This window comes from Aedes aegypti, chromosome 1 (assembly GCF_002204515.2).
Source record: "Aedes aegypti strain LVP_AGWG chromosome 1, AaegL5.0 Primary Assembly, whole genome shotgun sequence".
In the NCBI taxonomy this organism is placed as follows: Eukaryota; Metazoa; Arthropoda; class Insecta; order Diptera; family Culicidae; genus Aedes; species Aedes aegypti.
In genome coordinates this window covers 209,762,922-209,782,255 of record NC_035107.1, presented here as the reverse complement: position 1 = coordinate 209,782,255, position 19,334 = coordinate 209,762,922, and the positions used below count along the sequence as shown (strand labels likewise).

Here is a 19,334-nt window from a genome sequence, read left to right as displayed (position 1 = left end):
CGTCTTGGGAAAAAACCTCTCGAAGGTCACGTCTTCTTTCGTTTATTAATTAAACATGGTATCAACAACAAACAAAAGGAAGGGTGAATCTCTGAATTCACTACTTCCTTCCAAAAAAGTGGGTTTTAAAACTGTCACTACACGTGGCAAGAATGGAAGAAAGGACGTTTCCCCGGAATGCGAACTTTCTTCCAAAGGTGAAATGAATAATTGTATCGAAATGAGTAATCAGTTCGATGCTCTAGACAAATTTTCCGAACACCAAATCGAAGCAGCCTCTAGCCCAGGCTCTTTGATTCAAGTGAGGAAGCAAAGAGTGCCGCCTATCGTGGTCAGTTGTTCCGAATTTGCGGGATTTAGGCAGGAGATCTTGAACTCCATTAGGGGAATCAAGGTTTCCTTCCAAATCGCAAAGAAAGGAGACTGTCGCGTTTTGCCGGAAACTCTTAAAGATCGCGGACTTCTTCTCAAACATCTTGAAGAGAAGCAGCACAAATTTTTTACTTATGACGACAAAACTGAACGTTTGTTCAAAGTTGTCTTGAAAGGTCTCTCAAGTGACTATAAGTCACCTGAAGAGATCAAAAATGAAATAAATAATTTACTTGGATTTTCCCCAGTCCAAGTAATCATTATGAAAAAGAGAACCCAATCTGGCATTGTTCGGAAAGGGCTTTCTCAAGAATTTTATTTAGTTCACTTTAACAAAAAAGAACTAAATAATATTAAAGCTTTAGAAAAAGCAAAACTTTTGTTTGATGTCCGTGTGACATGGGAACATTTCCAGAAACCTGGAGGAAATTACCAAAACCCCACTCAGTGCCGTCGGTGCCAAAAGTGGGGTCATGGTACAAAAAATTGTCGCATGGATGCTAAATGCATGATTTGCGGAGGTTCTTCTCACGCCAAAGACGTCTGTCCAGGCAGATGAAAGATAATATCCGTTACGATAACGGTCGTTTCCGGAATTTGCCTGGTAGAGTATCGAACAATGCTCATTTTTCAGTTAACGATCGCTTGATCATGAATCATACCCATCAGGAAGATCATAATCATGCTCATTCACAAACTAATTTTAATCCGTCGGGTAGCCGTTCGAATCTTTCAATTTCGAATGTATCTACCCACGGTAAATCCTTTGCCGATATCGTAGCAGGAAATTCGAACTCCTCCCCTGTTCGATTCATGGGTACCCATTCTACTTGTTTCAAATCAAATGGAAAAAACCCTACCGCCACAGGTAATTCCGCTTCTTCGTCTACCGGAAATTCTAATGGGAAATCACATGACATGTCTGCCTCTGATTTTAATTTTCTAACTGAACAATTGAATCTAATGATTGATGCAATGTTCAAAGCCACCACTATGACTGAAGCAGTCCAAGTAGGTGTAAAATTTACAAATCAAATTGTTATTGGATTACGTTTTTCTAATGGATCCAAATAATAATTTAAATATTTTAAATTGGAATGCTCGTTCTCTGAATGGTAAAGAGGACGAGCTGTTTAATTTTCTTACGGTTAATAACGTGCATATAGCAGTTATTACCGAAACGTATTTAAAACCTGGATCTAAACTCAAAAGAGATCCTAACTTTTTTGTTTATCGTAACGATCGACTTGATGGTGCATGTGGGGGAGTTGCAATCATCATTCATAGACGTATAAAACATCAACTGTTTTCGTCATTTGAAACTAAAGTTTTTGAAACTTTAGGTGTTTCTGTTGAAACACAGCTTGGTAAATATACTTTCATAGCTGCCTATTTGCCTTTTCAATGCTCTGGACAGCAAGTTAATTTGCTCCAAACTGACTTGCGAAAATTGACTCGCAATAAGTCAAAAATTTTTGTCATTGGTGACTTTAATGCCAAACATCGGTCATGGAATAATTCTCAAAGTAATTCCAACGGCAGAATTTTATTTGATGAGTGCTCTTCAGGATATTTCTCAATTCAATACCCTGATAGCCCTAAGTGTTTTTCCTCTTCTAGAAATCCATCTACGATTGATTTGGTCTTAACCGACTCTAGTCATCTTTGTAGCCAACTGATTACTCATGCTGATTTTGATTCTGATCATGTCCCTGTAACATTTCAAATATCCCAAGAAGCGATTCTCAATCCTATCAGCTCCACTTTCAATTATTTACGAGCCGACTGGAATATATATAAAACGTATGTTGACTCTAATCTTGATGTTAACATTTCTTTAGAAACTAAACTTGATATTGACAATGCTCTTGAAACTTTAACAAATTCCATTGTTGAAGCCCGGAGCATTGCAATTCCAAAATGTGAAGTAAAATTTGAATCCGTGATTATAGACGATGATCTTAAACTTTTGATCCGTTTTAAAAACGTGAGGAGAAGGCAATTTCAACGCACTCATGATCATGCTATGAAAATTATATGGCAGGATTTGCAGAAAGAAATCAAGAAACGTTTTGCTCAATTAGGAAACAAAAATTTTGAAAATAAAATTTCTCAATTGGACCCTGGCTCTAAGCCCTTTTGGAAATTATCGAAAATCTTGAAAAAACCTCAGAAGCCAATACCGGCATTGAAAGAGGAAAATAAATTATTACTAACTAATTGCGAAAAAGCTCAAAAACTTGCTATGCAGTTTGAAAGTGCGCACAATTTAAATTTAGGACTTACTAGTCCAATTGAAAATGAAGTTACTCAGGAGTTCGAAAATATTCTCAATCAAGAGAACGTTTTCGAAAATGCCTGGGAGACTGATTTGGAAGAAGTGAGAACTATTATTAAAAAATTCAAAAACATGAAAACTCCTGGCGATGATGGAATTTTCTACATCCTCATCAAGAAACTTCCAGAAAGTAGCTTATCATTTTTAGTTGATATATTTAACAAATGTTTTCAATTAGCATATTTTCCTGACAAATGGAAAAATGCTAAGGTTGTTCCAATTTTAAAACCAGACAAAAATCCTGCAGAAGCTTCTAGCTATCGTCCAATCAGTTTGCTTTCCTCCATCAGTAAACTTTTTGAAAAGGTTATTTTGAACAGAATGATGACCCACATCAACGAAAATTCAATTTTTCCCAATGAACAGTTCGGATTCCGCCATGGACATTCGACCACTCATCAACTTTTACGTGTAACAAATTTGATCCGTTCCAACAAATCTGAAGGCTATTCTACTGGTCTTGCTCTTCTAGACATAGAAAAAGCATTCGACAGTGTTTGGCATGAAGGTTTGATTATAAAATTAAAAAACTTTAATTTTCCAACATACATTGTTAGAATAATTCAAAGTTATCTGTCAAATCGTACACTTCAGGTTAATTATCAGAACTCCAGATCTGAAAGACTTCCTGTAAGAGCTGGTGTTCCTCAAGGCAGCATTTTGGGACCAATATTATACAATATTTTCACATCTGACTTACCTGAGTTACCTCAGGGATGTCAAAAATCTTTGTTTGCGGATGACACAGGCCTCTCCGCCAAAGGACGAAGCCTGCGTGTCATCTGTAGTCGATTGCAAAAAAGTTTGGATATTTTTTCTTCATACTTGCAAAAATGGAAGATTTCTCCTAATGCTTCCAAAACTCAACTAATAATATTCCCACATAAACCAAAAGCTCTTTATTTGAAATCTTCAAGTAGACATGTTGTCACGATGAGAGGGGTTCCAATAAATTGGTCAGATGAAGTTAAGTATCTAGGGCTCATGCTAGATAAGAATTTAACTTTCAAAAATCACATTGAGGGCATTCAAGCCAAATGTAATAAATATGTAAAATGTCTCTATCCCCTTATTAATAGAAAATCAAAACTTTGTTTTAAGAACAAGCTTTTGATATTCAAACAAATTTTCAGGCCAGCCATGTTGTATGCTGTACCAATATGGACTAGCTGTTGTAATACCAGGAAGAAAGCTCTGCAGAGAATTCAAAATAAAATTTTGAAAATGATTCTGAGACTTCCTCCCTGGTATAGTACCAATGAGTTACATAGAATATCCAATGTTTAAACATTGGAACAAATGTCAAATAAAATAATAAATAATTTCAGGCAAAAATCGTTACAATCTTCTATTGCCACGATTAATGCGTTATATGTTTAGGTTAAGTTAGGTTAAGTATATTATAAACGTTTTTTTTCTCTCTTCTAAGCAGGTGAAATCAACTCACCTGTAAAAAAAAACTGAACTGCTACGGCAAATGAAATGTAATATGTTGTTAACAAAATGTTAATTAAATCTTAAATTTGTTTTACCAAATTAGGATGATAGTGTTGTCTAATAACACAGAACACCTAGATATAAGAAATGAATGTAATGTTTGGAATGATACTAATAAAGAAAAAAAAACATTATCAATGGCATATCTCAATGTATCAATGGTGCTTGATTTTCTTATATTCATAAACATTAATGTTTGACATGATTTTGCAAAAGTTATAAGGAACGAAAATGCAGTTTTCACTCAAAATCTTCTTCTTCTTGGCCTTATCGTCCCACTGGACAGAGCCTGCTGCTCAGCGTAGTGTTCTTATGAGCATTCCACAGTTATTAACTGAGAGCTTCTTTGCCTAATTGGCATTTCGCATATTAATGTATACATAAAAAAAAAAAAAAAAAAAAAAAAAAAAAAAAAAAAAAAAAAAAAAAAAAAAAAAAAAAAAAAAAATAAAATAATAAATAATTACAAAAATCGTTACAATCTTCTATTGCCACGATTAATGCGTTATATGTTTAGGTTAAGTTAGGTTAAGTATATTATAAACGTTTTTTTTTCTCTCTTCTAAGCAGGTGAAATCAACTCACCTGTAAAAAAAAACTGAACTGCTACGGCAAATGAAATGTAATATGTTGTTAACAAAATGTTAATTAAATCTTAAATTTGTTTTACCAAATTAGGATGATAGTGTTGTCTAATAACACAGAACACCTAGATATAAGAAATGAATGTAATGTTTGGAATGATACTAATAAAGAAAAAAAAACATTTATCAATGGCATATCTCAATGTATCAATGGTGCTTGATTTTCTTATATTCATAAACATTAATGTTTGACATGAGTTTTGCAAAAGTTATAAGGAACGAAAATGCAGTTTTCACTCAAAATCTTCTTCTTCTTGGCCTTATCGTCCCCACTGGGACAGAGCCTGCTGCTCAGCGTAGTGTTCTTATGAGCACTTCCACAGTTATTAACTGAGAGCTTTCTTTGCCTAATTTGGCATTTTCGCATATGTATATCGTGTGGCAGGTACGATGATACTCTATACCCAGGGAAGTCAAGGAAATTTACATTGCGAAAAGATCCTGGACCGACCGGGAATCGAACCCAGTCACCTTGTAGCCGTGGACTCTAACCACTCGGCTAAGGAAGCCCCCTTCACTCAAAATATAATCGCCATAGGTACTTGTTTTCAATTCAGCAGAATAAACGAATAGTCACCAATAATGTTGCAGAATTTCCTTGAGCAATTGCATACCTTTAGGCGAATTCAGCGGTTCAAGGTGTTGTTGCTTAAAAAATAACTCTAATTAAAGGTAGATACAGTCACCCCACAGTTATGGATCAACTAAGGATCATTTTTCAGAACAAAATATGATTAAAAAACATGCTGACGCAGTACAAAACAAAATTAGCTCCCTGGCACAGTTGTTTTTGAGAATACACCTCAAAATTCGTGGTTAATTACCAAAAAGTGTAGATTTCGATAGAAATTTCGAACGATGTCGATGTGGATCAGTGGAAGAGGAAGGTCCACAGATGTGGATCAAATTGACTCATATTATGGATCAAAACAGGGACATGATCAGAATCAAAATTAGCATGAGTAATCAGTTGACTACAAAGATGACTAGAGTCGGTTAAGACTAAATCAATCGTAGATGAATTTCTAGAAGAGGAAAAACATGTAGGGCTATCAGGGTATTGAATTGAGAAATATCCTGAAGAGCACTCATCAAATAAAATTCTGCCGTTGGAATTACTTTGAGAATTATTCCATGACTGATGTTTGGCATTGAAGTCACCAATGACAAATTTTTTTGACTTATTGCAAGTCAATTTTCGCAAGTCAGTTTGGAGCAAATTGACTTGCTGTCCAGAGCATGGAAAAGAGAAATAGGCAGCTCTGAAAGTATATTTACCAAGTTGTGTTTCATAAGTAAAAAAAATGTGCTTCTTCTCTTTAAGATGTCTGTGAAGAAGTTCACGATCTTTAAGAGTTTCCGGCAAAACGCGACAGTCTCCTTTCTTTGCGATTTGGAAGGAAACCTTCATTATGATGGAGTTTAAGATCTCCTGCCTAAATCCCCCAAATTCGGAACGACTGATCACTATAGGCGGCACTCTTTGCTTCCTCACTTGAATCGAATAGCCTGGGCTAGAGACTGCTTCGATTTGGTGTTCGGAAAATTTGTCTAGAGAATCGAACTGATTGCTCATTTCGATACAATTATTCATTTCACCCTTGGAAGACAGTTCGCATTCCGGAGAAACGTTCTTTCTTCCATTCTTGCCACGTGTAGTGACAGTTTTAAAACCCACTTTTTTGGAAGGAAGTAGTGAATTCAGAGATTCACCCTTCCTTTTGTTTGTTGTTGATATCATTTTAATTCAATAAACGGAAGAAGACGTGACCTCCTAAGAGGTTTTTTCCCAAGACGGTGTCCAAAAAGGATTACCACCGCTAGATTTCGCCAACGGGTCCAACGAAAAATCGAAGGCACGGGTCCAAACAAGGATCGTAAAGGGATCAATAGTAGAAAAAATAGTACTGTTTTAGTAGCACTGAGAAGTACCGTTTTGAATTTTAGCACTGAAAAGTACTGTTTTTGTAGCACTGAAAAGTACTGTTTTATTGCTTTAGGTAGTTTTTAAGGAAACTTCCAAGAGCAGAGAGAATTCGTGTACGCACAGCACGAAGATTCTCCTGGGCTAAAATTGTCTGCAGATATAAAGATATCGAAGGGTATCATTAAATACATGCATACAATTTTCTTCCATAAAAGCACTGCCGGCCAGTGGGAGGTGGATTGTATCACACACACAAAAGTACTGTTTTTGTAGCACTGAAAAGTACTGTTTTATTGCTTTAGGTAGTTTTTAAGAAAATTTCCAAGAGCAGAGAGAATTCGTGTACGCACAGCACGAAGATACGATGCGTACTGTTTGGTCCCTTCATTCTGCATACGATTTCCCTCTCCATATCTCGATATCCTCCTTATCTCGATATCTCCATATCTCGATGTGTTCCTGTTGATTTTTTGTTCCCAATTCTCTCTCTATAGCTAAGTATGCTGTTCAGCTCAAGAAAAGTAAAAGTTTCTGCGGAAAGAAATGGTCAAGAAATTTTCTACAGTGAGCCCCATTTGAATTGACATTTCTTTTGAACTGCATAGTGCGATCAAAGAAAAATGCTTTTCTTGAGCATTTCTTGCAAGAAATTTCCCACGCATCGAGATAGGCGATTACTTTTCTGTTGAAGTGCATACTTCCCATATATGTCGATATGAACATTATCAAAGTTAACTAGACCAGATTTAAACGATTCAGAACAATTTGGAAACTCGAAATGAAGTTTGTTTGTTTATTATTTTCCTAGTAACGGAGTGATTTTCAATCTAGTGTTCATTAAATTAATGTTCTTTGTCTTGATCTCTCCCTATTTTGATGGCCCCTTCGATATCGAGATGTGGAGAGGCGACTGTATGTATATAATAATTAGATACTAAGCTACCGCAATCGTAGTAGTCTATGACTTAGGATCAGGGTTGGGAAAAAATCTGAAATTCATTATAGGGGACTGCACGCCGCGGTTGCTAAGGTAAAAATTTCCAAGTGTTTGACGTTTCGTGGCCTTGTTGTTTACGGTTCGGACTTAGAAAATTTCTGTCCGCGTTGGTGAAGCAACTTAGCTATGCAACGCTTCCTGAGATGAGATTTTCAAGCGCATGGGCACATCCACGTGTTCAATGATGTTCATCGGTCTCTATCAGGACAAATGAACATGATATTAATACGGGTAAAGTAGCAGAAAATCATTCGAGCCACTGGTTGGAATTGCCAAAATCTTGGAAGCATCCACGCATTGTGCGTGGATAATTATAGAGGAGTGAGGTGCCATTTACTTGTTTAGTATCGACAGGGTCAAACACGGTGTTAACGGTAAACTATCGACTACGATATCTCAGTTGATAAGTGTTTTAAGAAGACCGATTGAAAATGTATGCAATCATGGCTGAGAACCGTCCACAAAATTTGCCCATCTCCCGCTAGTTCCGTGTAAGTTAGTTATTATTATTGGGGACGGATTCGACCATTAAGATGGGTACTGTCTTCGGGAGAGTTGTACAGGACAGTGCTCCCTTCCTTTCAGAATATGTCATGGTAAAAAAAATCCACAATTACCTGGCACTTGATCATGTTGATGCAGACAAGATGTAGCCCTTCTACGAGACAATGTAGCGTTGAACTTTACTACATGTAGCATCTACTGAAAAACGAAATCCACAAAGTTTACTATACTTTTGGTATGAATAAAAAGCCTTCCGAACATGCAGTACTGATGCTGCATTTAAATAAAAATCCATTCAGAGTGACGCTTAACATTAATACAATCACACATATGAAGGAAATGCATGGAATCTAATCGATTACGCGACAATTTGCACAAATTCATGGAGGTGCTATAATTTGACGAGATTTGTTGTGTAATTTTGCGATTAGTATTCGTATTCTCTTTATGTGTATGATTTTATGATGATGGTACATCAAAGAAGTTTCAGGGTGGTTGTTGGTATTCGCCAGAGTTTGATGAATTTTTGAATGTTAGTTTAAAATGTACGGGGAGAACTTGAGATAACAGTTATCAACTCAGATTCTGGTGAATTTTGAGGCTCCCCGTGTTTTTTTTACAGCATGTTGAATTCCGGAAAATCTAAGTGTTTCTGTGATACTCTCGTTATTTCGGTGGGGTTCCTGATAGTATCCTTGGAATTTATGAAATACACAGATTTTTATTGGGAATTGTAGTGACTCCGATGGTAGTCGTTAGAATTCAATTAGGGTCTCCCCTAAAACACCAGGGTTCCCTTTGAAATTGTTAAAATTCTTCTCGATTTCACAAAAAATCCCATTGAAATCTAGAAAATATTTACCGATATTCAAAAAAATTATATAAAAGCTTTGCTTTGAAATTCCAACGAAACAGGAGATCAACGGAATCTTAAAAGTTTTTTATTACAATAATTCCAAAGATTGATTTTCAGAATTCCTAATAAAAAACATAATAATTCGCAGGCATTCCACCGAAATTTGATAGATTCTTACAGAAATACCTTCTCAAAGATACCCACAGAATTCCAAGAGATTTATAACCGGAATCAAATCCTCACCCGAATACTATTGTTTTTTTTTTTTTTGCAGAATTATAATATTTCCGCCATATTCCTAGAATGGTTTTTAAAATTCCTGAATTATCATTAAAAATCCGACATCCCTATCGGAAACTCAAAATTTCTACATGAATTCCGGATTTTCAAAGGAAATCTGAGATGTCAGAATTTACTCATAAAATTCAGAATTACTTTATAAATATCTGAATTCCCACCGACATCCCAAAATTTCTGAAAAAAAAACAACATAATTATCGTAATGCCAGAATTCACACAGATATTACAAATTGCTACGGCCGGTTATCTTGCCAGAATCTCAAAAATTGCGGGGCGAATGTTTTCGTAATCATTATTTTTCTTCAAAAGTAAATTATTTCGTTCAATTCCGCAATCTCAAAGCATGTGTATTAACCTCTGAAGCTAAATACCAGTCTGAAGGTAAATACCAGCTTTGTAGTAAATACTACCATAATTCACAGCAACGCGTTGTTTGTAGTGCGTTTGAAAGGAGTAGAAAGGAAAATGACACAAACATGTTCCACATGTAGCGTTTACTACCGAGAATGTAGTAAACTCAACTATTCTACATTTTATTCATACTGCCCAATATCCAATCGATACGTGATTATAACTTTCTTTGCATTTGTGGCCGTGGAGGAAATTACTGATTCATACTTTTATAAAAATTATGACAAACCATATTTTTTTAATTTCAAGTGCAAGAAGAATGGTTATTAGATCATGCACTCCAGTTATAATTTGCAGAAGGCATTCCTGCAGAATCTCTAAAACTAAGAAGCGATTCAAGAACACCTTTCAGAAATGCCAAAATGTTCATACCGTAATTCTTTCGGAGGATTTTTTAGGGGATTCCTCTAGCTATAGGATCCCTCGGGGGACCTCCATTGATTTCTCAAGGAATTCCTGCAGGAAATTCTTTGGGAGTTGCTCCAGGGACTCTTTCAGTATTGCTCAAGGATTTTTTTCCAGGCTATCCTAACCTTGATTTTTTCAGGAATTTCTTTAGAAATTACTCTAGAGTTGCCTTTAGAAATTGCTCCTGGGATACATCAATAAATTTGTTTAGAAATTATTCCAGGATCCATTGGATGTCAAGGTTTTATAGGAATGCTTTTACGTATAACTTCAGGGGTTAATTTTTTGATGTATCAAGAATAATTCCAGGGTTTCTTTCTAGAATGCTCTTGTGGATCCCTTCATGGATTTTGCTGAGATGCCTTCAAATATTTGTCCATGTATTCTTTCAGAAATACTCCTAAGGATTTTATAGAAAGTGGTTCTAAAGTTGCAGCATATGGCGGGCCATATTGCGATTCGTCGTCAAAGCTCGCATAACATTTTTTAATTACTCTGCAAAATGCATATGCGCTAGGGTGTGGCTTATTTTTCTAAGATTCTCAAAACCAAAAATTTGTTTGCTTTTCTGAATTGAAATCACATTAAAAGAGAAACCTCAAAATTTAGGTCAAAAAATTAAGATTTAGAGATGGCGCAATTAGTTGAAGGAGAATTTCCAAGCCATAGAATATGACCTCTAATGAAATCTTCCTAACATTTTTTTCTAACGAATTTTGAAATATTCACTCATACTCTTCATTATTAAACTTACAAAAAGTTTTTAGAAGATCAAATTTGTCTTAAATCAAAACTAAGTTACAAGTAGTCTTCTTCAATTTTTGTTTTCTTGTTTTACTTAAAAATTCAACTTTGTTTGAAGCGCTATGGTCTTCATGAATACCCTACCGATTAGAAATATTTTTACATGTTTTTAACGATACTTTGATTGTTTTTTTTAAAGTAAAAGCTTTTACATTCAAAAATCTGTTTTTATTGTCAGTTTTTGTTGAATAACTAAGTCAATGTAATATTTTTATTAATGCGTTGTATACACAGTTTTACAACAACTTAATTAGTTTCTAAGGCAAATAAAAAGATGTAAAATCGGTTGAGTATTAATGATGTTATGGTCAAACAAAAATATTTTCTAGTAAAATTAGGAAAAATTTCATAACTTGAAAATTTACCTTCAAGCCACTTTCTCCATTTCTAAACCGTAATATTTTTGGCTCAAATTTTGAAGTTTTTTTTTATATGATATGAATTCAGAAGAGCACACGATTGTTTTGTTTTGAGAACTTTCAAAAAATAAGCCGCACGAGTGTAACCATGATGATGAACACAAACTCACAGCTTGATGTTGTAATGATTAGATGCATAAGGCGATAATTGTTTAATTAAACATTAAAAACAATCTTTCTTTCAAAAGTGGAAATTCTATTTTAAAATTCTTGATTGATAATGAATTTTTCAAAATGCAAATGGAATTCTAATACTTCTCAGAAAATTGTGGAGAGAAGTAATAGACTTATATAATCTTACTTGTAATATGTTTTCTTTATACTTCTGTTCACTTTCAATTTATTCTGCTTTAGATGTTTTATTTATTCCGCGGACCGCATCGATGGGCTTCGAGGGCTACATGTGGCTCCAGGGGCGCAAGATGAGCACCCTTTGCTTAAGGATTCCTTCACGGATTCCCTTAGGGATTCAGTCAGGAATATCCTAAAGGGAATAATTCACGAATTTCTCCAGTGATTGATTCAAGAATTTACGCAGGGATTACATGAAAAATTCTCCTCAGGGTTTCCTGGACAAATTCCATCCAAAACTCTCTCAGGATTTCCCACTAGGATTTCATCCCCGAAGGATTCATACAGAATTCCCTAAAACATTTTATGCAAAACCCCTTCGGAGATTTCTTCAGGAATCACCCCAAGTTTTCCTCAAGGAATTTTCAATTGATCCCTTCAGAAATTCTTCACAGAATGTTTTACAGAGATTCTTTAATGGTCTTTGCAGATTTTCTCACTGGTATTCACCAAGAAAATTTACAAGAAATACCTTCAGGAATTCTTCCAGCGATATATAGCAATTCTTCAATGCAATCTTTCAGGAATTTGTTTATGGAATAGCTTTAGAAATTGGAAGTTTGTAAGTTTCGGTCAGCCAATCGGGAGCGTCTTAGAGACTCCCCTACTCAACTGCTTCAGGGTCGGCACGCTCACCTAAGTTTACCGCGGACAGGGAATCTTCGCACTAGAAATTCAGGAAAACCCACAGCACTTGACTATTTAAAACTCCTACTTTATTTTCCTTCACTCCAGTTTCACAGATTCATTTGGGCTACAACCTTCTCCTTTTTATCCACTTCTCTTCTACACTTTCCTTCCACTTTCTGACTAATCTGACCTTTGTCTTCCTGTTAGAGGCCCCTTCTTCTCGCAGCTACCACCAAACTCCTTCCTCACGACCTGGTATCGGCCATCGGCGCTCTCCTGCTTCGGCCACGTCTGGCCACGCTCTTCTCGGGTTGGCTTGGGGAACTTCGGCTGCAGCCTGCTGGGGCCCTCCTACGCGTCCTAGGCTACCGATTTGGTGACGGATCGGTCTTCGGCTAATGACGATGTCAGAGAGTACCCGGAATTGGGCTCTAGGACGGCGTAGGATAGTAGTAGAAATGTGGTGGTTCCTGTACGGCGGGGTCCGGGTGTCCACTTTCCACCCACTTTTTCCACACACAACTCTTTGTTTGTATTCTCTCAACTTTACTCACATATCAATTTTGGGTTTTGTGACTAGCTTCTTCAGCTGTATCTGGGCAAGTCAACGATCTGTGGTTTAAATTTTGCCTTCCAGTTTCTTGACCTGCTTGGCCGGTCATTACCCTTTCATTCGGGTCTTATCAACGATGGCCCCCTTTACGCCACCCCTCATGGCCGCCCGAATGTTATGCTCCCGGACATCTGGTGGTGGGTTTTAGAAGCTGAGTGGGTGGTAGCTTGTGTGGTTAAGGTCTTTCGACATACTACTGCCCTACTTGTATGTCTAGTGGGTCTGTCTGGGAAACCTGCACAACTAATACAAACATTACCTGTCATACATTTTTACGGAGCAACAAAAATACAAAATCTCCTCAACACTATCAATCAACAGAACAAACACTTACAAGTTTTAGAGAATTTCTTAATGGATTTCTTTGCAAATACTTCCAAGGATTACTTTACGACTTTGTCCTGGGACTCATCTAGAATCTCATCTACAGAGAAAGAAATGATTTGATGAATTTGAAACTTGGCAAATAAAATCAAAAAAGCTCTTCTTACTCTGAACAACTTTCTCCAAGATAGAAATTTTCTATTTAAATGAGATTCTGAGATATTTTTTAGCTACTTCATACCAGAAATACTAGCATACACTAGTGCCATGTATTGGATGAATTTGGAAATTTGCATATTCCCTTGATTAAGCTCTTCTTTCTTTGAACAAATTTCTCTCTATCTCGTTTAGATTCCTAGAAATTTATTAACGACATTATATTGGAAGTGTTATCGTTCACTAACGTTACGGTGTGGATGAACCTGGAACTTTGCAGGGCCCCTCGAGAAATCATTGCTCACTCTGCACAACTTGTCAAAGATTTTCTATCTCGCTTAGATTACGAAATATCCCTCAATGATAACACACCGGAAGTGATATTGTACTCTAGTGCACGATTTAAGAATTTATTTCACCACGATATATTCTGAAGGAAGCGAGCACTGTCTTGTACAACTTCCACGAAGACAGTATCCATCTTAATGGTCGAATCCGTCTCCAATAATAATAACTAACTTACACGGAACTAGCGGGAGATGGGCAAATTTTGTGGACGGTTCTCAGCCATGATTGCATACATTTTCAATCGGTCTTCTTAAAACACTTATCAACTGAGATATCGTAGTCGATAGTTTACCGTTTACACCGTGTTTGACCCTGTTGATACTTAACAAGTAAATGGCACCTCACTCCTCTTTAATTATCCACGCACAATGCGTGGATGCTTCCAAGATTTTGGCAATTCCAACCAGTGGTTCGAATGATTTTCCGCTACTTTACCCGTATTAATATCATGTTCATTTGTCCTGATAGAGACCGATGAACATCATTGAACACGTGGATGTGCCCATGCGCTTGAAAATCTCATCTCAGGAAGCGTTGCATAGCTAAGTTGCTTCACCAACGCGGACAGAAATTTTCTGTCCGAACCGTAAACAACAAGGCCACGAAACGTCAAATACTTGGAAATTTTTACCTTAGCAACCGCGGCGTGCAGTCCCCTATACAGTAGCCAAGCAAAGCCAATCACAGTCAGCGGAGCCAGTGAAACTCACGCCCATCGCTGCTGTAGGCAAAATTCCTTGAAAATAGCAAAACACCCGTTGCTTAGGGCAACCAAAAACAACTGTAGAAAAATGTTCTATTTCCCGCTGCATTTCCCGCATTTAGAGCCTTCAATGACACTCATGATTTAGAAAATTCGTGCACCCAACATAGGCTACTTGATGAGATTCACGTTTTTGAACTACTGTACTGGGAGAGCCACGTGATTTTCGCGAAAATTCAAGCCTACTACTATTACCATTCTCAGCACTGCTTAGCATACTCTCTGACTTTTGACTGACTACACATCATTCCCGAATAAACTCTGAAACTGATAACAAGTATTTTTACTACATTGACCAATTGAACAACTTTGCCGAAGACACCATCTCTATATAATCAGGATCTAAAGATAAATCATGATGAACTTTTATCAGTGGTCAAATCAAACACGTAACTTCAGTGTTTCGAGTCATGGAGCAAATATTCTGTTGAATGCTGTTTGAGGGGACCATTATAGTAACTATGATTTGTTGTTATTAGTATGGTTCCAAGAGTCGATATAGAATCATGAAACATCGACTCATGGAAGTTTGACTGTAAGTGGATACACACATTCTATATATTTGTGACAAGTTTGTGGATTTTTATTTCAAAAATTTTCAACAGGTTTCGTGGAAAAGCTGAGAACCACTGCTTTATCAGCTACTATACACAGTCTCAATCCTCGCGAGAGGAATTATTTTTATTTTAGTGCTGCAATAACCATCCCCGCGTTTGGATCGTTTACAAGTCATACTACGAGGATGTGTTTCATTTTTCGATTAATTGCGGTGTTCTGTTTGACCGCCGCCTCCTGCGCCACCGACAATCCGTTCAACGCAGACGGCTGTGGACCCAATATCTATGGTGAGACGCTCTCCAGGCCTACGATAGGTCGCTTGATGGAGTTTCCGTGGTTGGCGCGCCTAGGATACCGCAAATTCGATGAAGACTCGATCGAGTACCTTTTCCAGGGGACGCTGATTCATCCGAGATATGTAGTGACTACGGTTTTTGCTGCCGGTTACAATCGAAATACTTTGTGAGTGGATGGTGTTTGCGATTAGGAGTAGGCGGGGCAATATGGGCCACCTCTGATATGAGCTTAAAAAATGTAGCTGTACTCGTCCATGATTTTCCATAGCACTTCGCGGTCGATGCTATCATAACCCGCTTTAAAATCGATGAACAGGTGATGCGTTTGGACTTGATATTCACGGCATTCCTGGAGGATTTGCCGTACAGTGAAGATTTGGTCTGTCGTCGAGCGGCCGTTGATGGAACCAGCTTTACAACTTCCCACAAACTCATTTTCTATTGGTGATAGATGATGGAAGATAATCTGGGATAGCACTTTGTAGGCAGCACTCAGGATAGTGATCGCACGATAGTTTTCATATTCTAGTTTGTCGCCCTTCTTGTAGATGGGGCATATGACCCCTTGGTTCCACTCCGCCGGCAGCTGTTCCGTTTCCCAGATTCTGACAATCAGCCGGTGCAGACAGGCGGCCAACCTCTCCGGGCCCATTTTGATGAGTTCAGCTCCAATACCATCCTTACCAGCGGCCTTGTTAATCTTGAGCTGGTTGATGGCATCCTTAACTTACCTCAATGTGTGGGCGGGTTGGTTTCCTTCATCCGTCGTGCTGACGTAGTCACTTCCTCCGCTGTCGTGACCCTCTGCGCCTTGGTCTCCTAATTTTCTTTCTGAAAACTGTCAAGCGGGGAAAGTTTTACGATATTGTAATTAATTCATGGTTGGTATCAAGTATTCCTGTCACAAAAACATTAATATTTCGTGTTTTACAAAGCAAACTTTTGCCCACCGTGTTTTTTTAAACGCCTTAGTTTCCTTGAAACGTTTATTATTACACTAAAGTGAACGTTTGCCTCACCTTACTCTATAGTGTTATTGAAAAATGTTTCCAATAAAATTCAAAAAAAAAATTTTTTTTATATAACCGTGGTATGCAAGACGACCACATTACAAACTATAAATCAACCTTAGAGTAAAGTGGGGCAAAAGTTCGAGTGGGGCAAGAGTTTCTTTTTAAGATTTCTAGCTCAAATCAAATCAAAACTTAGAAATGTAATGGTGGTTCGAATGCTATTCAAGTAAGAGACTTTCACTCCAAATATCATAAAAATCGATTGAGATTTGGAAAAGTTATGGCTATTTGTTGTTTTTCGACGTAAATATTGTAATATTTGGTCAAACTTTTGATGCATGGAACCATATGAAGATAAAATATTTTTCAATATTTTATGTAAGGGCGTTTCTAGGCCTATCATAAGGATGCTTTGACGTGTATTAGTTTTTGCATAAATAGTTGGAATCAATTTTTGGTCCATAGCGGGGCAAAAGTTCGAATCTGCGGGGCAAAAGTTCGACCCATGTATAAATCCGCGGAAAAATTTTCAAATATCCTGAAATCTACATATTATTTTCAAATTTAGCGAAATTTGCCTGATCGTGCGAAAAATGTCACAAAAATTTTACATTTCCTCTTAGTTTTGCGAAAAACTGCTATTTTTTGGGAGTATTACAATTAACCCTGTTTTGAGCATTTTTTGAAGAAAATTTAGTATGTATTTTTCGGCAAACATAAGTTTACGGCTGGTATAAAGTATGCCTGACATAAAAGTATTGATATTTTGTGTTTTAGCCAACGAAATTTTGCCCCACACAAGATTTGAACTTTCGCCCCACCGGTGGGGCAAAAGTTCGATTAAGACAATAAATTTTGAAACTATTATAACTAAAAATGGGTAAATATTTTGACACAAGTTTGTTCAGCAAAATTATAGCCAATATGTTGAAGGTTCGCTGTATGGTATTTGTTTAGATTCATCTGCTAATATTTTCCTGGAAACTTTGATTATACCACTAAGGTCGAACTTTTGCCCCACCTTACTCTATGTTTTTATGCTTTTCAAGATTTATTCCTTAGCTGGCCCATACAGCCCCTATCGACTCTAAATACCACTGATCAGTTCTGCAAATCTCATATGATTTCAGGGAATTCGTCCGCCTTGGAGATTATCACACTGAAACGGACGAGGACTGCCAGGAGATCAGCGATAATGAGCTGTGTGCTCCACCACCTCAGGATATCCCAATCCAGCAGATCATCCGACATCCAAAGCACAACAAACCCAGATTGGCCAACGATCTGGCACTTCTGAAACTGCTCAATCCAGCCAACATAACCACGCCATTTGTGAGGCCCATCTGCATCCCGACTGACGGCAACATCCCCCTGAACGAGTTTGCTGCTCTCTTCATCTCGGCTTGGTGCGGAAGTGTGAAGTCTGGCATTTCGGTGGTTCCCAAACAGTACCGAATGCAACTGATAAGCGAATCGCTGTGTGCGGAGAAACTCGCCTCTCACATCCACATCGACTTTGATCAGTCGCAGTTCTGCGCTGTGATGGATCTGGACAAGCAACAGAAGCTGAATGTCAAGGATTTGAACTTACGAGGAAGTACAGGAGCTCCGGTGCAGATGTTGGGCCCGGATGGGAGCTTCTACTTGGTGGGAATCACTTCCGTTGGAGTGCGAAATGCTCCCATCGAGATGCCGTACGTGTTCGTAAGGGTACAGGAAATGACCGAATGGTTGATGCAAACTGTGGTAGGTGAAGAGCAGAAACGAAAGTGGACTTGAACGGAGACGTTATCGTTTGACTAGTTTGCTGGAACTAGTACTGGTACAAATGTGTACAAATATGTTTTATAAGAAAAATACAAGCAGTTTCAAACAAAATAAATAATTTTCTCATAGTTTTTTGGTTTTCTTTTTAAGCAGCATTTAAAATATTTCAGTTGTTGCTCCCAGTATCTACTTGAGGACTTTTCATTATTGTGGTGAATCTATTTAAACAAATACTCCCATAGGATTTACTATTAACGTAATCCGAAGTATCATTGATCAGCGGGGTAATATTGATCGGAATGACTTACCTAAAAAAAGTTCGTATCATCATTTATTGAAGGAACATTTCCAAAGCATGAATTGAGCTTCTCCTTCTTATATTCATAAGCTAATGAAAATTAAGATTTTTGCGAAAATTTAATTGACTTCATGCGTAAATTTGTCAACTTTTCGAAACAACAATTTCAATGGTTAAAGATGATACAACCGAATATTTATATCTCACATAAATTCTGCAAGCGATATGTGCAAGGGAAATGCGGTTTTCACTAAAAATGGCATCGCTGAAAACGGTTCAGTCGCCAAAAATTTCATAAGAATGTTAAAATATTCAACATTAACGAATTACTGTTAAGAATGTAGAATTTCCTTAGGAAATTGCCTACCTTTAGGCGTATTCCGCGGTTTGAAGTGATTTTAATTATAAAATAACTTAAAAATAAATAACTTGAAAGAGTTTGGCCTTCATAGTCCGCTTCAGAAGACATGATTTATGTAAGTAACGACATTTTCAACATTATCGTTGTTTACATAGGTGATCAATGTTGCCCCATATCAGCTAAATCAAAAAACAATCAAAACATTATTTTTCTACATGCTTAAATCTTTCAAAAACCAAAATCAGTATATAGTCACGAACTATTGATGGCAGTACTTGTTTTAAAAATATTAAACTTGCAACATTTGGATTTTCAAATGAAATACAGTTAACTCTCCCTTACTCGATATTGAAGGGACCATCGAGTTAGGGAGGTATCG

General features: G+C 37.1%; 1 protein-coding gene across 1 annotated transcript; it reads left to right on the top strand.

Annotated features, from left to right (window-relative positions):
• The first annotated feature begins 15,266 nt into the window (after window positions 1–15,266).
• Window positions 15,267–18,424, top strand: LOC5572334 (serine protease 7). The gene is made up of 2 exons (XM_021857428.1): window positions 15,267–15,682; window positions 17,660–18,424. Exons 1-2 carry the CDS (start codon window positions 15,405–15,407, stop codon window positions 18,306–18,308), a joined length of 927 nt encoding a protein of 308 aa, XP_021713120.1. The 5' UTR covers window positions 15,267–15,404; the 3' UTR covers window positions 18,309–18,424.
• The last annotated feature ends 910 nt before the right edge of the window (window positions 18,425–19,334 follow it).

Coding starts and splice junctions, on each gene's coding strand:
- LOC5572334 (XM_021857428.1), top strand. CDS start 15,405: ATGTGTTTCATTTTTCGATTAATTGCGGTGTTCTGTTTGACCGCCGCC. Junction 15,683..17,659: donor GGTTACAATCGAAATACTTT/GTGAGTGGATGG, acceptor ATATGATTTCAG/GGAATTCGTCCGCCTTGGAG.